This window comes from Entelurus aequoreus, linkage group LG17 (genome assembly GCF_033978785.1).
Source record: "Entelurus aequoreus isolate RoL-2023_Sb linkage group LG17, RoL_Eaeq_v1.1, whole genome shotgun sequence".
NCBI lineage: Eukaryota > Metazoa > Chordata > Actinopteri > Syngnathiformes > Syngnathidae > Entelurus > Entelurus aequoreus.
In genome coordinates this window covers 38,118,783-38,136,824 of record NC_084747.1, presented here as the reverse complement: position 1 = coordinate 38,136,824, position 18,042 = coordinate 38,118,783, and the positions used below count along the sequence as shown (strand labels likewise).

Sequence of the window (18,042 nt, the reverse complement as noted above, 5' to 3'; positions counted from 1 at the left end):
GCGTCTTCGCAGCCGTTTTATGATTGCTCAGCACAAGAAATACGTTACATACATACAGTTGTTGACAAAATACACTGTACATTATATACCTCAGCTAACTAAACTATGGAAATGTATAATATAATTCATATAGCAATACGGTCTCACTGCACAGCAGGCCAGCAGTTAGCCGAGTCATTGCGCAATCCATGGCGAGGCTCAACTGGCTGGGGACTCACCGCAAGTCTCTTCTCAGTATTTGAACGGCAAATGTGAAAATTCAGCGATTTTGAATAAAAATAATCTAAAACTGGTGAAGTTAAATGGAAAATAATGTATTTTATAGTATAATCACTGGATACATATAACAATTATTTTTTTTTCTTTTTACATTTTTTTTCTTTCCATGATGGCACGTGAGGCCCCGCCTCACCTGCCTCCCCTGACTGCACGTCACTGATACACATACATACATATGTACATACATACATATATACATACATACATATATATGCATACATATATATACATACATATACATATACATACATAGGGATGATGTTTGATAAGAAATTATCGAGTTCGAGTCTATTATCGAATCCTCTTATCGAACCGATTCTTTATCGATTCTCTTATCGAGTCCAGATAGGTTGTTGTATATGGAAAAAAACACACAATATTTGGTTTAACAAAAGCTCACTTTTATTATATAAGAAAACAATTTAATCTAAAAAATAAATAAATATTGACTGTTACCCACCTAAAAAAATAAAAAAATAAATATTGACTGTTGTTACCCAAAGTATATTAAGTGGGATTTTTCAGAGAAACAAATATATACAGTAACACAAAAACAACCTGTCTCTGTGATCACTATAGGTGTATAAATAATACTATAGTGTTAAATAAAATCAGTCCCTTGGGCACAAAACTGAAAATAATACAGCTCTCCAAAAAGTGCACTTCTGCTGCTATTTGACATAACTGTTTGTTATGATGCTTTGACATTTTTGCACTTTATTTCTTTATTGAAAGAAAATTCTATGAAGAGGAAAGTTCTTTGCAAATGTGGTTACAATGCTAAAAAATGAAAAGTTAAAGCTAAAAAAAGAAATACACTTTATTGAGTTAACATTATTTCTTTATAGGGGGAAAGATGTTATGAGCTAAGGAATATAACAACTACACTACCCATCATGCAACGGGAGTGACGAGCATGCGCGGTAGCCCCGAAAAGTGTTGTTGCATGTCGTCACCCGTGAAAGTAAACGTCAAGAACTCAGCCAACACGCCTCGTCTGCATTATTTATAATTAGACAGACAACACATATACAGTGTGATTTTGTTTTGTTTACAAGGAAAGAAAAACAAAAGTTGAAAAAGGGAGATCATGTCATATATGTATGTGCTGCGGTTGCTATAAGAACGTTGCGACAGCTGCCGTAAAGGAGGTGCGTTGCTATGTTTCCGGTTGGTCGTAAAAGTGTTCTTCATGTGTTTGTAGTCTGCTCAAATCTCCCAGTAAAGTTATTCATTGGATTATACCTTTTGTTTTGAACTTTATTACACCTTGGAGCACTTTTTCCCGTCCATTTGTTTCCTGCTTTCGCTATCTGCGCTTAATGACCGAGCTACGTGACTGATTTCTTGTGATGTCACACGGAGCATTTCTGGTCGGGACGGGATTCGTTCCGAGGGGTTCGAATTTAGAACCAACTCTTTTTCTTTACTATAGTGGTCTCGATAACGGGTACCGGTTTTTAAAAAGGGATTCGAGTCCGAGGACTCGGTTCTTTTCTTATCGAACAACCGGGAAAACCGGTTTCGAGTATCATCCCTATACATACATACATTTTAGGGGTGTAACGGTACGTGTATTTGTATTGAACCGTTTCGGTAGGGGGGGTTCGGTTCGGAGGTGTACCGAACGAGTTTCCACACGAACATATTAAGCTGAGCTAAAGTCTGCTGCTCCGCTTCCTTCTGCCTGTCTCTGTCAGTACACAGCACCCAGCATTGTCCCACCCACACAACCATCTGATTGGTTACATACAGAGCGGTAACAGCCAATCAGCAGTGCGTATTCAGAGCGGTAACAGCCAATCAGCAGTGCGTATTCAGAGCGCATGTAGTCAGTGCTTAGCGTTTAGCTGTTAAGCATCAGGCAGCGGACTCTCCCCAAATGATAATAAACACCTCCCAGTCAACTACTAGTAACATCACTATGAGCCCGTTGACGTTCTAGAAGCATAAACTGCAGCTCAGCTCGCTCGCAGTCCTGGCTTGAGGTGAACGCTAATTCGCTTTTAGCGCAACGTTAGCTCATTTTGCGATGTGTGTGCGTGCGCGTGTGTGTGTTACGGACAGCAAAGCCCTGTCTGTCTGTTATTTCACTTTACCTTTTTCTGTGTTGATTGAGCTGTGTTGAAGCAGCAAAAAAAGGACATTATGTTAAATGAAGAGTTTCTGTCTCTGATAGTTGATATAATAATTTAACTGCATCATAAAGCCTACATGAACTCCATGGTGTTCAGGGATGAATAGTCTCTCCTATTGCTATTGTACTATTTTTTCAGCTATAGTTACATTAATCATTAGTAATGGAGCAGCCTAGTTTTGAATGGCAGGGTCCCTGCTATCACATGTTGATAAAAATATAACATTTACATAATAAAAATATGTAGAAGAAAAGTTTTGTCATTTTATTTAATCTGAGCAACAACTTGAGGCAGTTTAATGTGGATTAACGTGGGCAGAATTATTATAGTGTTCCCAATGTTAAAAGGATAAAGCCATTGTTTACAAATTTGGTAAATAAATAACCAAAACATTTATATTTTGTTGTTTTCTTACTGTACCGAAAATGAACCGAACCGTGACCTCTAAACCGAGGTGCGTACCGAACCAAAATGTGTGTGTACCGTTACACCCCTAATGTACATACATACATATACATACATATATACATATATATATACATACATACATACGTATATATATATATTAGGGGTGTAACGGTACACAAAAATTTCGGTTCGGTACGTACCTCGGTTTAGAGGCCACGGTTCGGTTCATTTTCGGTACAGTAAGAAAACAACAAAATATAAATGTTTTGGTTATTTATTTACCAAATTTGTAAACAATGGCTTAACATACATATACACACAGGGTCCATTGCCAGGGTTAATGTGGTCAACATATATCAAATAAAAACTAAATAAGATAAGGCTCAGAATGGTTTCTTAACAAAACTTTTCTACATATGAAGTGCTTTTTTTGATTGATTGATTGATTGATTGAGACTTTTATTAGTAGATTGCACAGTACAGTAAACCCCCCCAATAACAAGAATCGCGCCTGTGCGGATGCACACAGAGACAAGCTTTACACACCAATGCGATAGTATCTTAAGATTTAACATACAATTTGTTGGATAGCTAACATGTTGATAATTAATGATATAATTACATACATTTAGTCTATTAAGAGTGCTAATACGGCCAGGAGTTAATCAATAGTCACTGTACAAGTGTGCAGCAACTGTTATTTTTTATACACAAACAAAGTTAATTTCAAATTAATTTTAATTGTATTATTTTTTTAACACTTTGCCTTTCATCGCTTTTGAATTGACATTTTAATAATAATTTTAATTTTTGAAACAGCTGAAAGAGCAGCACAGTTCCAGTATAAATAAATATTTATGAATTAGTCATTTATGTTGTTTGTAAGCACATGCCTAAAATAACTTAAGCTGCATTTAAAAATGGATGGAAAAATTTGTATATGATCAATAATAATGTGATTAGATAAATATTTTTATTAAATAGGTGTACGCTTTACAATCTGACTAGGCGACTAATCGTTAAGATAGTCATTGACTAGTCAACTATCAAAATAGCGGTTAGTTGCAGCCCTAGTGCAGACTAGCCCCTCTAAGTTAATATCACGTCCATTGCGGCAAATAAACTACATTTTCTTCAAGTAATATTATCATTACGGAACAGTAGAAAAAGGCAATACATGTGACACATCGAGCAGCACCAGCAGGGATAATAAAATATGCTAACCGCAGGAAAATAAGTTAAGAAGAGTCTGGAGCACAGGTGTCAAACTGAAGGCCCGGGGGCCAGATTTGGCCCGAAACAGCATTTTATGTGGCCCATGAATGGCTGGAAATAATATGCATTAATAAAGCACTTAATCTTTTTTTTTCCAAATGTATTTATTTACATTTTGACAGAAAAACTGTATTTGACATAATTGAATATGTTCAAAACTTGAATATCTGACCATGTAACAAGATATTACAAGCATTTTTTTGTTATAAATATAAAAAAAATATAATAAGTGCATAGGCAATTGTGTTACAATATCATGTGGAGATTATACATTTATGTATTCACTCTTACAATCGGCCCTGTAAAGGGCAGCCATAACCACGATGTGGCCCTCAATAAAAAACAGTTTGACACACCTGGTCTAGAAAGAAGCTTTGTGGTTTGTTGCTGTGTTTGTCCGACACGTACGTGGGGGGCGGATCAATCCATAAAGTGGTGCTATGAGTATATGATCGATAATAGTCTGATTAGATCAATATTTTAATTTTCACAATAATGTTTGGGGTCATTTTTATTAATATTTACAAACTCAGGGAATAAGTTCCTGGACACTCAATGACTTTGAGGGTAAAAAACTAAATATTTAAATGAGTAGTTTAACGCTTATCCCAGCTGCATTCGGGCGGAAGTCGGGGTACACCCTGGACAAGTTCCATCATTTGGAAATGTATGCTGGCTGATCCATTCTGAAGTTGTATTTCTGCAACAATGCTTCTGGCAAGCATATATGTTGAATGCTGCACAAAAACAATATGATTTTGGATGAAGATGCTACCAAAATGCGTAGCACGCAATATGAAATTGCCTCCAGCCTCCTATCAGTGATGTCAGCAGGTTGATGCAGGGCCTCCCACATTTTGGTGCTAAAAATGGGCATTCCGAAATGTGCTGAAACTCACTATTGTCTATTTTGGGGTTAATTTTACCTGGAAGCATACTTTTTAGGTCCACCACCATAGAATAAGGGCCAATGTTGTCTGCATTGGAGGGATACTCTTAAGGGGCACAAGCAAAGCTGATTTCTCCACTTCTTGGCAATGACAACTTGACTCTGTCAGTGCAAGTTGGTAAAGCGTACACCTGCGTTTATGTGCATTAAAACAATTGGATTCTTGAAATAGTTTTTCTCTCCATTTTCTCACATCTCTGTGAAGTCAACAATAGGTCTGCATGAATCCCAACCTTTTTCTCTGAAAACTCAATTTTTGATTACAATTTTGATAGTTTTGTGGTAAAATCTACAAAGTTCAACAAGGGGTGGAGGTTATGTTATTTGTAATAAAAAGGCTAATACAGAGGCTTTTTTTGATTGATTGATTGAAACTTTTATTAGTAGATTGCACAGTACAGAGCATATTCCGTACAATTGACCACTAAATGGTAACACCCGAATAAGTTTTTCAACTTGTTTAAGTCGGGGTCCACTTAAATCGATTCATGGTACAGATATATACTATCACCATAATACAGTCATCACACAAGATAATCATCAGAGTATATACATTGAATTATTTACATTATTTACAATCCGGGGTGTGGGATGTGGAGGGGGGGTTTGGTTGATATCAGTTATTGAAACAAGCAATAAACCTAATATTCTGCACGTTTTGGCTTATTTCAACACAAAAAAAAATATTTGTATTCGCAATAGAATTGAAATAGATTGAAAATAATTAGTGTGGGTTTTGTTAGCCTGTGCTAAGTGACCCATAACATTAACAGCATTGGATAACCTAAAAAGTATTGTCTATCTCTCAATTAATATATTTCGGTGGATGAGGAAAAACACAGCCAACATCGTTAATCATACTTCATTTAGTGACATAAGAATGAAATGTCCATATACAACAATTTAGACAATCTCATTGACATGAAATCCAGCAGTTAACAATAATCCACTGCACTGCAGAAAAGTTTGTATTCAAATATCAATCACTCAATCAAACTGTATTTGTAAGGCTAACCAAAGTGTTGGACAATGGTGTTAAAAAAAACAAACAAGAAAGAGAGAAAATAAATAAAAAGAATGAAAGAAAACTGAAAGAAAAATATAATAGGTTAAAACTCAGAACAAAAGTGGTGAATGCTGAAAGCAGAATATTTTCTTACTAAAGTTAAAACGTTAAAGTAGCCATGATTGTCACACACACACACACACACACACACACACACACACACACACACACACACACACACACACACACACACACACACACACTAGGTGTGGCGAAATTATTCTCTGCATTTGACCCATCACCCTTGATCAACCACTGGGACGTAAGGAGAGCAGTGAGCAGCAGCGGTGGCCGCGCACGGGAATCATTTTTGGTGATTTGACCCCCAATTCCAACCCTTGATGCTGAGTGTCAAGCAGGGAGGTAATGGGTCCCGTTTTTAGTCTTTGGTATGACACGACCTACCGATCTCAGGGCGGACACTCTAACCACAAGGCCACTGAGTATGTCTCTTAAGAACACCTTAACTACAATAACAAAAACATTTTCCATTTAAACTCACAGAGCATTACTAACAACATAAACGAGCTGTGGAAAGGTATCATTAAGGTGTATATCTGCATTTTAAGAAAGCTTGTTTCACCCGAATGAATGCAATAATTGTTTTAGTACATGCAAATATAGTGTGTGACGTGCACTTACAAGCAGACCAATGTGACTGTTATGAGACGTGCTATTAGAAACCTGCAGATCTTGATTCTTGCATGTCTTGAGTTGGCAGCTGTTGACAGTTGCAGGTTAATTATCCTAATTGGCAGAATTGGAATTCAAAATGTTACATGAGACAAGATTATGCATTGATTTTGCTGCAATCGTTTCATGACACCGATGCAATAATGTATTGATACTGGGGCTGCAACGAACAACTATTTTGAGAGTCGACGAGTCATCAATTATCTTATTGATTAGTCGACTAATCGGATTATGAAGCCGGCATGTGATTTTTCCGTCTATAGTCGGAAATCTGTATTTTTTATCAGTGTAAAAATAAAAAAATAAAACATTCAGTTTTTCTTTGTTTTTCCAGACCTACATTGCGTGTTAAAATCTTGATCCATCTCTTTGCCATACCTGCCAACTACGGTATTCCCGTAATGAGTATGGGTATTGATAATCCGGTGGTAAAACCTACGGTTTTCCATTAAAAATTATTAAACTTAAAAATCAAAGCTACGAAGCGAAGCAACTCCACGGGCAGGGGACAAAATATACGGGAAACATCAATGTTTACGTATAAGAAAATCCATGATTGGTTGGTTGGTTTACTATGATGAGTCACGATTGGTTAAGATTAGGGCAAAACATTACGGACAGGCCAATCAGAGGCAAGATCATCATCATTTTCTTTTATTCATTTCATGAAAATGCATATACCGTATTTTCCGCACTATAAGGCGCACCGGATTATAAGGCGCACCTTCAATGAATGGCATATTTTAAAACTTTGTTCATATATAAGGCGCACCGCATTATAAGGCGCATAGAATAGACGCTACAGTAGAGGCTGGGGTTACGTTATGCATCCATTAGATGGAGCTGCGCTAAAGGGAATGTCAACAAAACAGTCAGATAGGTCAGTCAAACTTTATTATGAGATTACAAACCAGCGTTCTGACAACTCTGTTCACTCCCAAAATGAATAAACAGCTGTTTTATTATTTTCCCCGAGGTAAAGTCAGTGACGTGGTGTTTTGTTTATCTTTTAACAACAGCAAGGTATAACATGTAGTGCAACATTTATATCACATAGTGGAGGGGAACTTTTCCCTGATTCAATAAACACGTAAAAAATTGATACTGTTACGGTAAATCAAACGTTAGTGCAATCACAATACAGTAACACTCGAAATAGTGCAGAGCAATAACAATATATCAATAACTCAACGTTGCTGAAACGTTAATGTCACACAACACACAAAATAAACATGTAAAGCTCACTTTATGAAGTTATTCCTCATCCACGAATCCCTCAAATTCTTCTTCTTCAGTGTCCGAATTAAACAGTTGGGCTAATACGGCATCCAACATGCCCGGCTCAGTCTCGTCGAAGTCGTCATTACTCGAGTCAGTGTTGCTGCTGCTCTATTCCCGTGTTCTACTGCGTGACTGATCGTCTTAAGTTTAAACTCTGGGTCGTAAGTGTGTCTCTTAATAGGAGCCATTTTGGGGTCTTTACATAAACAAACAAATGGAAATGAAACGGCACGCCTCGTGCAGTCATATATCCCAGCATGCACCGCACGCTTCTTCTACGGGGGAAAATGAAGTCGTGGCTGCTTACCGTAGTTGCGATTGATTGATTGATTGAAACTTTTACCTGTTGGAGGCTCAATATTGGTCCATATATAAGGCGCACCGGATTATAAGGCGCATTGTCAACTTTTGACATTTTTAGGTGCGCCTTATAGTGCGGAAAATACGGTATACAAGCCACATACAGTTCACACTTTCATAGTTTTTTTTGTTTCTTATACATTTCCATGATCAGAAAGGAGCAGATAGAAAAATAATATTCTTATAGTTATCTGCCCCCCTTTTTTAACACAAATTATTTTAGATGACTTTGTCACTGTTCCCTCCACCAACACCCGAACTCCAACTTATTTTTTAATTTTTGTTTAAGCATTTTCCCAATGACACGTCCAATCAAAATCAAAAATCAGTTTGATATAATGCCAGTTGTCTCTTTTTGTAACTCTTTTTAAATTCAAAAATATTCTTGCAACTTTTTAAGTCTTTCTTTAGAGAAATCCATGCTTTCACACCAGCAACAGACAAATTGTTTCAAAATGTTTCAAATTTGTTTGCGCTCTTGGATGTTTAAAGTCATACGGCCTTCTGTGATTCACATCTTCAGATAACCTTTGTAAGTCCTTCGGAAGAACTATATTTCTAGCTTCGAACATCACTAATAGAGTATGCTATGTCTTTTAGTTTTAATAATCCTGACCTAACGAAGAGTGGATTTGTGTGGTCTCTATATCATTCTTTAAAAATAATACGAATTACTCTTTTCTGTAAAAGATAGGGCAGGTCATCGAACTAGGAAGGGAAATCACAACAGACGCGCACATCCCAAATGACGACGAGAGTCGGAGAAGAGAAGAGGGAATATTCAAGTGGGCAATTTTATATATTAAAAAACTAGTGGAAGGTCGCAGAGGGTTTCTCTTCTTTAGATTTTTCTTTTAGCGATGTAGACGATGTCCAGGAAACCCACAATGCGTCTACTTGGCCACACTTGGACAAATGTATGCGTCTGGATAAAACATTAATTTGAGTTGTTTACCATGTAAGCCCAAATCAAAACTGCTCTCGACAGGAAAAACGTGGAATACACATTTAAGAACACACATGATTGTGGCAGACGTGATGAATTTTGCTACAGTATAGCCTGTCTAAATGCTAAATTTCATTTTCATTGGTGTTTTAGAACAAGACAGTAGCTGACATTGTTCATTATTTCTACTGTTTATATTTTGACATTGAATAGTTAAATCATTTTGAAACAAACATGACTGCAAGATATTTATTTCATACTATAAATCACAAATGGCTATTTAGATAAAGGAAGTTAGCTAACATAATACACATTGTTTGTACTCTTCATGATTTTTGCATTTGGAGCAGTTAGAAGTGGAGAGGGAGTCGAAGAGACAGACATTGGCTATAAAATCCAAGGCAGAATCCACTAAAGCAGAAACAAGGAAAATGCAAGCTGCTCAGAAATTTGTCAGGAAGGCTCATGTCAGAGCCATCAAAGCAAAAATGCCAAAGTAATTTGTAAATTATGTAAATAACTAGATGAACCATCTGTGGCTGTGAAGTGAACACTAGTAAGGTTGTAAATACTGTATACATTAGGCTAACCCATGTGGTTCCTGTGGATGTTACTGTAGTAACTAGATAACATAGTGACTGAAACAGACAGTGATTCATTTGGATGAATGGGGTATGTATTTATGTAAACTTTGTTAATTTTTCAATTCTTTAAACACTAAAACATCTTTAAATGGAGCGTTTTTGCCAATTTACATGTTCAATTTCTGAAAAACCAGCAGCTGCGGCCCCCATACCCCCGGCTTATTTTCAGTCTTTTTCATTAAGTTCAAATCACATACCTGATGAAGCATAGACTTATTCAGTGGCTCTAATTTAGCCATCTGCTTTTAAATTAATATATTTTTTAACATTTGCTAACAAAAATGACTTTCATTCACAAATGTATTTATACTGTAATTGTGGTGTTCATTAGGCTCTTACAATAAAATTTGTCCATTTAAAATTATTTACTGTAAGTATATTATTTTTATGAAAACAGAGACCAGAAGCATAGCAGCAATAAAAACAAACTACAAACTCCAAAGCTATCTAACTTCTTCAAAGAGAAACTCGCATTTTGTGATGATGTGTTTAAAAAACTGTACACAGGTATATAATTGATTATTGCTTAAGCATTAAAGGGGCTGGATACAATTTGCTCACAGTTACGTTTTTTCAAAGCAACACATTCAACAAGAACACCATTAACTACCTTGTGTTACCGTTAGTGGTTTAACAAAACACATTTGTCTTAAAACTTTCTGCATTTTTCACAATTACTAAGTTTGTGTCGTAAAAAATGTTTGCCGTCCCGAATAAAATTATTAGTGTTTATGGCGGTCACTCACCTTGTCTTGTCTACACGTACTCGCAGAGTGCACATATACAAAAAGCAGTCCAAGAGAAGCAACTAACAATTTGCAGTCATGTTGTTGTTATGGTAGAATATCCATTCAATGATGGCTAACACTAACTGTCCAAGTCGCTATCATTAGCTAACCACACCCAAAGCTAATGCGCATGCATGTGTTACGTACGTACCTAGTTATGTCCTAAAAGCCGGAAGAGTGCGCATATACTGTAAAGTACATTAGAAAGTTAGCTCCCTCAGACATCTATGTAAATGTTGCAAACAGCCCCTTTAACTTTAAGTGATTAATTGTTAAGCAATCTAAAAGGCTCGATTAATTCTGAACAATTTAAAAGATCTAATAGATCGTATATTTATTATTTTATGATATCGGCGCCGTGGTGCCTAATGTTTCTATGTGTTTGACGTTTGTTCTTGTGCCTTTTTACTTTACTCTGCAAATGCTTCACACCTGGAGTTCCTGACAAATTAAAGTACTTGAATTGATATAGGTAAAGTTTAGCTTGCAGACTTTGGTTAAAATAATAATCAATTTTTCACACAATTCCATGTCACACTTGTTCACTACTGAGTTGAGATCGCATCCTCCAGATGTCAGACATCAGGCCTCCCTATCACAGATGTCCTGCCATAAAAAAACAAAGCTCGCTTTGTAAAATAAGAAAGGTATTAATGTCTTTAAAAAGATTAGTGTGAAATGTTTCCACACTTTAGATGTTTTCACCTTTGTTGTCGTGGCAAGTGGCCATGCTCACGTGCTTCCATCCGGAAAAACATGAGTGATGATGTCATTGACTATTTTCGACAAATTAATTTGTCGGCGAAAAATTTTATTGTCGACAATGTCGACGAATTGTTGCACTCTTAAGTCAGAAGTGTACGGTGCAACAACAAAAAATCACCCGTCTGTACAGCATGTTTGAAATAATTTTAAACCATAACCATTGGATTGATCACTTGTGCTGAGAGCTGTGTGTATCCCAACCTGTCCTGCGCCATGCACAGAGAGGATCGGGGCTGCTCTTCTGAGCTGAAACACTCGTTCCAACACGGATGAAACTAGATCTTAGTTGAAGGAACTGGTCAGTAAAAACAATGTTTTTTTCACCACCACTTGACACAAACTGCACTGCACACTAGTAACTACTTAACCTGACTCTCGCCAGACCCTTGTAGTTCGCTGAGCTCAACACAAGGGTCTGGCCTTGAAGGCATTGCAAACTCCTTCCAGATAGCAAAAAATAAAGAGCCAATCAGGATCGCCGGGCGGGATTTCATAGATTTGACATAGCGCCGAAGGGACTGTTTGAGTCAAACAACAATGTCGTGTGCTGACATTGATTGTTGCAACTGTTTTGTGACATCGATCGAATATTAATTATTTAAAAGATGAACAGAAAACGGTTTTGAAGGGATTTATTGGTGGCAAGGATGTTTTGGCTCTTCTTCCGACCTGGTTTGGATTTCCCAGCGCCGCTCTCATCAGCGCCACGGGTTGATTTCGATGTGAGTGGTTGAAGTAGCAAGTCATTCAAGATAACGGACAAGTGGTTTATCCAATCACATACAATGATTTTTTTTTTACAAGGCCCCGCCTTCTGAAATACATCTCCTATTGAGAACTCCCAGATCCTTGTGTGGAGCTCAGCGAATGACAAGGATCTGGCGAGAGTCAGGTTAGTAACTACTAGGGTCAGAGGGAATATTGAACAACAAATCAATGTAATTGTGAATGTTGTCTGTCTATCTGTGTTGGCCCTGCGATGAGATGGCCACTTGGTCAGGGTGTAACCCGCCTACCGCCCGAATGCAGCTGAGATAGACTCCAGCACCCCCCGCAACTCCAAAAAGGGACAAGTGGTAGAAAATGGATGGATGAAAATCAACAATTGAAGTGACAAACTTGCCATTCAAATAATAGTGCGTTTGTTGACAAGAACATACAGCCATGGAAGCACATTAAATCTATTTATTAAGCAGAGGTAACACTAACCAGTGAAAGATTCAAAAGAGTAGCCATCAGAGCCTATATATGTGTGTGTGTGTGTGTGTGTGTGTGTGTGTGTGTGTGTGTGTGTGTGTGTGTGTGTGTGTGTGTGTGTGTGTGTGGGTGTGTGGGTGTGTGTGTGTGTGTGTATGTGTGTATGTTATGTTATGTTATGTGTATATATATATATATGTATGTATGTATGTATGTATGTTATATGTATATGTATATGAAACTTATCTCAACTGCATTATGCAGGATATTTGAAGTGTACATATGTATGTATGTATATATATATGTATATATGTATATATATATATGTATATGTATATATATATATGTATATATATATATATATATATATATATATATATATATATATATATATATATATATATATATATATATATATATGAAACTTATCTCAACTGCATTATGCAGGATATTTGAAGTTTATTTTTTAAGTAACACCTTTATTTCCCTAGTAATTTGTTACATTTATTAAAGAGTAATTCTGTTAGTAATTCAGTGGCATTTTTGGTAAAGTAACAAGTAACTATAATTGACTTTTAAAAGCAATTTTCAGAACACGGCCTGTCACACAGCATCGTGAAGCAGTTGGCAGGTTGGTGTTCCTGGCTAAAATTTTTGTGTGTCTGTTCTATAATAATGTTTTCCTATTAAAACACCATTGTTGAAGATCAATTATTTTCATGTTGCTGCTGACGTGTAAACAAGTCCTCTTAAACCAAAGGACTTTATTTCACATTGTGTTCGTTTGTGTTTTTGTTAGCTGAAGAATTGAGCATAGCTAAATGTTTTTTAAAGAAGATAAGAGATTATATTTGACTTTTCTTATATTATTTTAAAGCTTTTTCTTATCTCAAACCACCTCTTAAGTTGGGATCCTATCATGTAAAACCTGCTTTTCTTACTTGTTGGTACCTGTTTTTGTGTATTTGGGATCCCCATTAGTCCTGAAAATTGAACAAGGCATGGTGGAGATGTTTAGTACCGTAAACTAATATTTCCATTAATGAGTTAGTTATGGGCCAAACTATATCGGGATATGAGTTTTGATCCATATTGCCCAGCCCTACACTTGTGTTAGCGACAGTGCTAGCACAGTTTAGGGATGTGCTTTGTGTCTAATTGAGTGTTGCAGGAGGACTTATGATGGCATTGTGTTAATATGTATGAGGGCACGTGTACCTTGTTTGAGTGTTAAGAAAGAAATGGTGATACTTAAGACATTTCATATTGCTACAAAAAATGTTCTGTGCTACTATTTTTTTTTCATTTGGTATCACCTGTGCTACTGATGAAAAAGCCAAGCGTACAGCACTGCCCTAAGTGACACTGCTTTAATTAACAGTCTTGTGCAATATATCTTATTCATCAAAATGTATTTGCAGTCCCAAGCTAGAAATAGATCATATAGGTTTAAAGTGAAAGAGTTTCATCTGTCCTAATTCTATAAATGAGGGCCTCTCTGGAGGATCAGGTGGTGCAGTCCTTGTCTTTGAGCTACCCCCTTCTCTTTTCCTGTCCCAGCTCCTGTGTAGTTTTACCTGCTCAAGTGTCACCTAATCCCTGCCCCGGGCCCTGCTGTGCCACTGACCCCCACCCCCAGACAATGGTGTGGAGCTGACATTACCATGACCTAATGGAGAAAAGGGCGAGCCCAATTTCCAAGGAGGGCATCCCACTGAAACCAGAGTTAACTCTGTTGAGAGGACGCACTTTTTAAAAAAAAAATGAAACCATGTTACTGTACTCCTTCTCCACCCTTTTTGGCCTTTGTGCCAGAACAGAACACGATCCTTGTATGGTTGAAATGTGTTTAAAAAGGAAGATGAGAGCAGGGAGATGGGTTCCCTTTTCTTTGCTGTAATGTAATTATGTGGCACGTTTTGGCCAATTTTTATATGAAAGTTTGGCCAATTTTCATATGAAAGTTTAAAGTTTAGACGGATGTAACTAAAAGGACCAGCCATGACACATTGTAGTTTGTTGATGTTTTAAAGGATCTGGCTTTGTTTTCAGGTTATCACCTCTTAATCATTGAGTTGTGTGTAGCTTGATTAGGAAATTACTTTGTCTAGGTGCGCAATAATCCAAAATAAATCTCTAAATAATTGTTGGTTCAGTTGTGTTTCACTAACATTGCCAAGAAGGACATTCTTCCACATTTTCCTGTAACAGTGGGCATAAATCCTAATAAAAAAAAGGAAATACTAGGTAGGTTAGATTAAGGAGAGTAAGAATTGAGAATTTTCTCCAGGATCAATAACACTCTCTCTGCTCTCCACTAAGTACCATTCTTATTTTTTTTTTTTGTAATTTCACACTAATAATTTTTTGTTTTCTGTGTTTTGCAGCTTTAGGTGGCATCCGTGTAGGCAGAGCGTGAGCGAGACGGAAGGAAGGACAGAAGGAAGGTGGAAATGGAACTGCCAAATCATGCCAAACAACTGCTGTTGCAACTTAACCAACAGAGAGCCAAAGGCTTCCTCTGTGATGTCATCATTGTGGTGGAGAACGCGCTCTTTCGTGCCCACAAGAACATCCTTGCGGCGAGCAGCATCTACTTCAAATCTTTGGTCCTCCACGATAACCTCATTAACCTTGACACAGAGATGGTTAACCCCTCTCTGTTCAGGCAAGTTCTGGACTTCATCTACACCGGTAAGCTGCTGTCCTCTTCGGATCAGAGCAGTGAGCAGAATTTCAGTGCCCTCTTAACTGCAGCCAGCTACCTCCAGCTCCACGACCTTGCCGCGCTGTGCAGAAAGAAGCTCAAGCGGAATGGTGGGAAACCCTTGCCAGGTAAACCCTCCACCCCAGGTCCTCTTAGCCGCTTACGCCTCAATAACCAGCGCCTTTCGTCCTCTACGCCGGCTGGGCCCAACAACCACTATCCTACCACCCCTTCAGATGCCGACCAGCCACAACCAGATGAAGGCCTTCGGGACAAACTCTCCGATGATGAGATGTTGATTGGCAGCTCCAGGAGGAACGGCAGTAGTAACGGTAACCTCAGCAGTGGAGGAAGTGCGGGTGAGCCTGATCTTGGGCTAGACCTGACCAAAAAGAGCCCCCCTTCTGCGGGAACAGCCACAGATGCACTCAGCCCCCACAGCAACTCCCAAGAATCCCCTCAATCTGCCTCAGTATCCACAACCAACAGTGCCTCGCTGGATGACTCCTCGACCACCCTCCCGTGTGCGGACATTTGCATCTCCGATCCCAATGAGCTCAACTGTAAAGCCGAGGACACCCAGCAAGATGGACCCCCGGCCCAGAAAAAGTCCCGGCAGAGTGGGCGCAAGAATGAATGGCCCAAGAGAGAGGCATCAGGGTTGAGGTCTGACGATCATCACAGGCCCCTTCTTAATGGGGTGATAGTGGTACCTAAAGATGGCCGCACCTCTAGTGGGGCATCTGGGGGAAATGGTAGCAGCTTCAACTCCGACCAAACCCTCCAGTGTAAAGACGAGGAAGAAGGGGGAGAGAACGGCCAGGACCACAGCGAAGAGAGTGGTCAAAGTGATGGAGAGAGCACAGGGAAAGGAGTGGGAACAGGCGGGGGCCAACATAACGCCAACTACGTGTACCGCCAGGAAGGTTTTGAACCAGCATTCGGAGACAACCTTTATGTGTGCATTCCCTGTGGAAAAGGCTTTCCTAGCTCAGAACAGCTCAACGCTCACGTGGAGACCCACACTGAGGATGAGTTGTACATCAAAGAGGAAGGGGGGACCTATGTGAAAGAGGAAGATGAGGAGGAGGCCGAGGACCTTTCCACGCCCGTAGGCCCCTCCAACTTCGGCTCCGAAACGCGCCCCTTCAAGTGCACTGTCTGCAATAAGAGCTACAAGGACCCGGCTACGCTGCGCCAACACGAAAAGAGCCACTGGCTTACCCGGCCCTTTCCTTGCAACATTTGTGGCAAGATGTTCACACAGCGGGGCACCATGACGCGCCACATGCGCAGCCACCTGGGCCTCAAGCCCTTCGCATGCGAAGAGTGCGGCATGCGCTTTACTCGGCAGTACCGCCTGACGGAGCACATGCGTGTCCACTCTGGGGAGAAGCCGTACGAATGCCAGCTCTGCGGCGGGAAGTTCACTCAACAACGCAACCTCATCAGTCACCTGAGAATGCACACCTCACCCTCCTAGAAACAAGCCAAAGAACTCTTGGAATAGAAAAACAAATTGCTCTACCTTTTTTTCCAACGAAGAAATGCACATGTACACATTGAACACACACTTCTACATATTACCTTTGGTTTACGAAGCCCTGGCTAAGTGAATGTTGTAGCCACACTGGGCAATGATGGAGATGTTGTCAGTTCCTTATTGGTTTAAAGTGACACACGCTCACCTCTCAGGAGTTCTAGTGGGACCGTTTACTCCTCTTAATCTCTATCTTGACTGTCTTTCAGCCCCAAGTCACAAAACGGAAGTGTTATAAATTTGTGACTTGTGCTCTTTTTAAGGCCGATAAATGTGAATGTGGCTACCAATGTAATGTCCAGCCCTAATGTCCACCTCAGTAGGCTTCCTCTCGTCTACCTTTTTTAAAGCATTTTGTCCGGATGTTTTCCAAACTTCAAAACTCCCCTCTGCTCTCTGGCGCTATACTAACCAAAAAGCCCAATGAAACCAATACTGGCAATAATTCAGCAAAAACAAAGAGTGTTTCTACTCTTGACAGCTTTATATTCTTTTATGTTAAGCGATGGTGGATGTAAAACGAGGGGGGACTGGGGTGTGACCACCTCCATGCTTTAACTGAAAAAAGGTTTCAGGTGGGATCACGTTGGGTCAGGTTTTAGTTTAAAGTAAGACGTTTAAAAAGTTCTCTTCGTGGATGTATTCCAGAGAGGACATTGCTAGTGCACTGGGGAACCAATAATCTGGGTTTGCAAAGAGGAACCTCTTGAGGTACTTGTTTTAAAGAACTTATGTTTCAGTGAATGTTTAAACTGGAAGGTCTTGGGATTTTACTTGTGGTGGGGGAGGAATTTGGTCAGGGTGGGGGGGTCTTTTTTTTAAAGGGGCTAATAAGAGGGTGTTTTAGACTGGACAAATATGTTCAGTGGGTACGTTTTGTTTTGTGTCTGTATAGCTTTCCTATATGGGCGTGTGACCTCGCTACCTCTGATTACTCTTATGAACACTATATGTTGATTAGTTTCTATGTAATTAATTGTAAAAAGTGTGTAGATTATCTTCACCT

At 38.9% G+C, this 18,042-nt stretch overlaps 1 protein-coding gene across 3 annotated transcripts in view; it reads left to right on the top strand.

Moving 5' to 3' along the window:
• The window catches only part of hic2 (hypermethylated in cancer 2), a 54,648-nt gene extending 36,833 nt beyond the window's left edge, over positions 1 to 17,815 (top strand). Inside the window, exons 2-3 of one of the 3 annotated variants that reach the window (XM_062025653.1) lie at positions 15,177 to 15,483; positions 15,561 to 17,815. In XM_062025653.1, the coding sequence (XP_061881637.1) occupies positions 15,259 to 15,483; positions 15,561 to 16,979 (1,644 nt within the window). In that variant the 5' untranslated portion in view covers positions 15,177 to 15,258 and the 3' untranslated portion in view covers positions 16,980 to 17,815. Of the gene's footprint in view, positions 1 to 15,176 lie in introns of all 3 variants that reach the window. The other 2 variants (XM_062025654.1, XM_062025651.1) reach the window with 2 other exon arrangements.
• Positions 17,816 to 18,042: the final 227 nt, after the last annotated feature.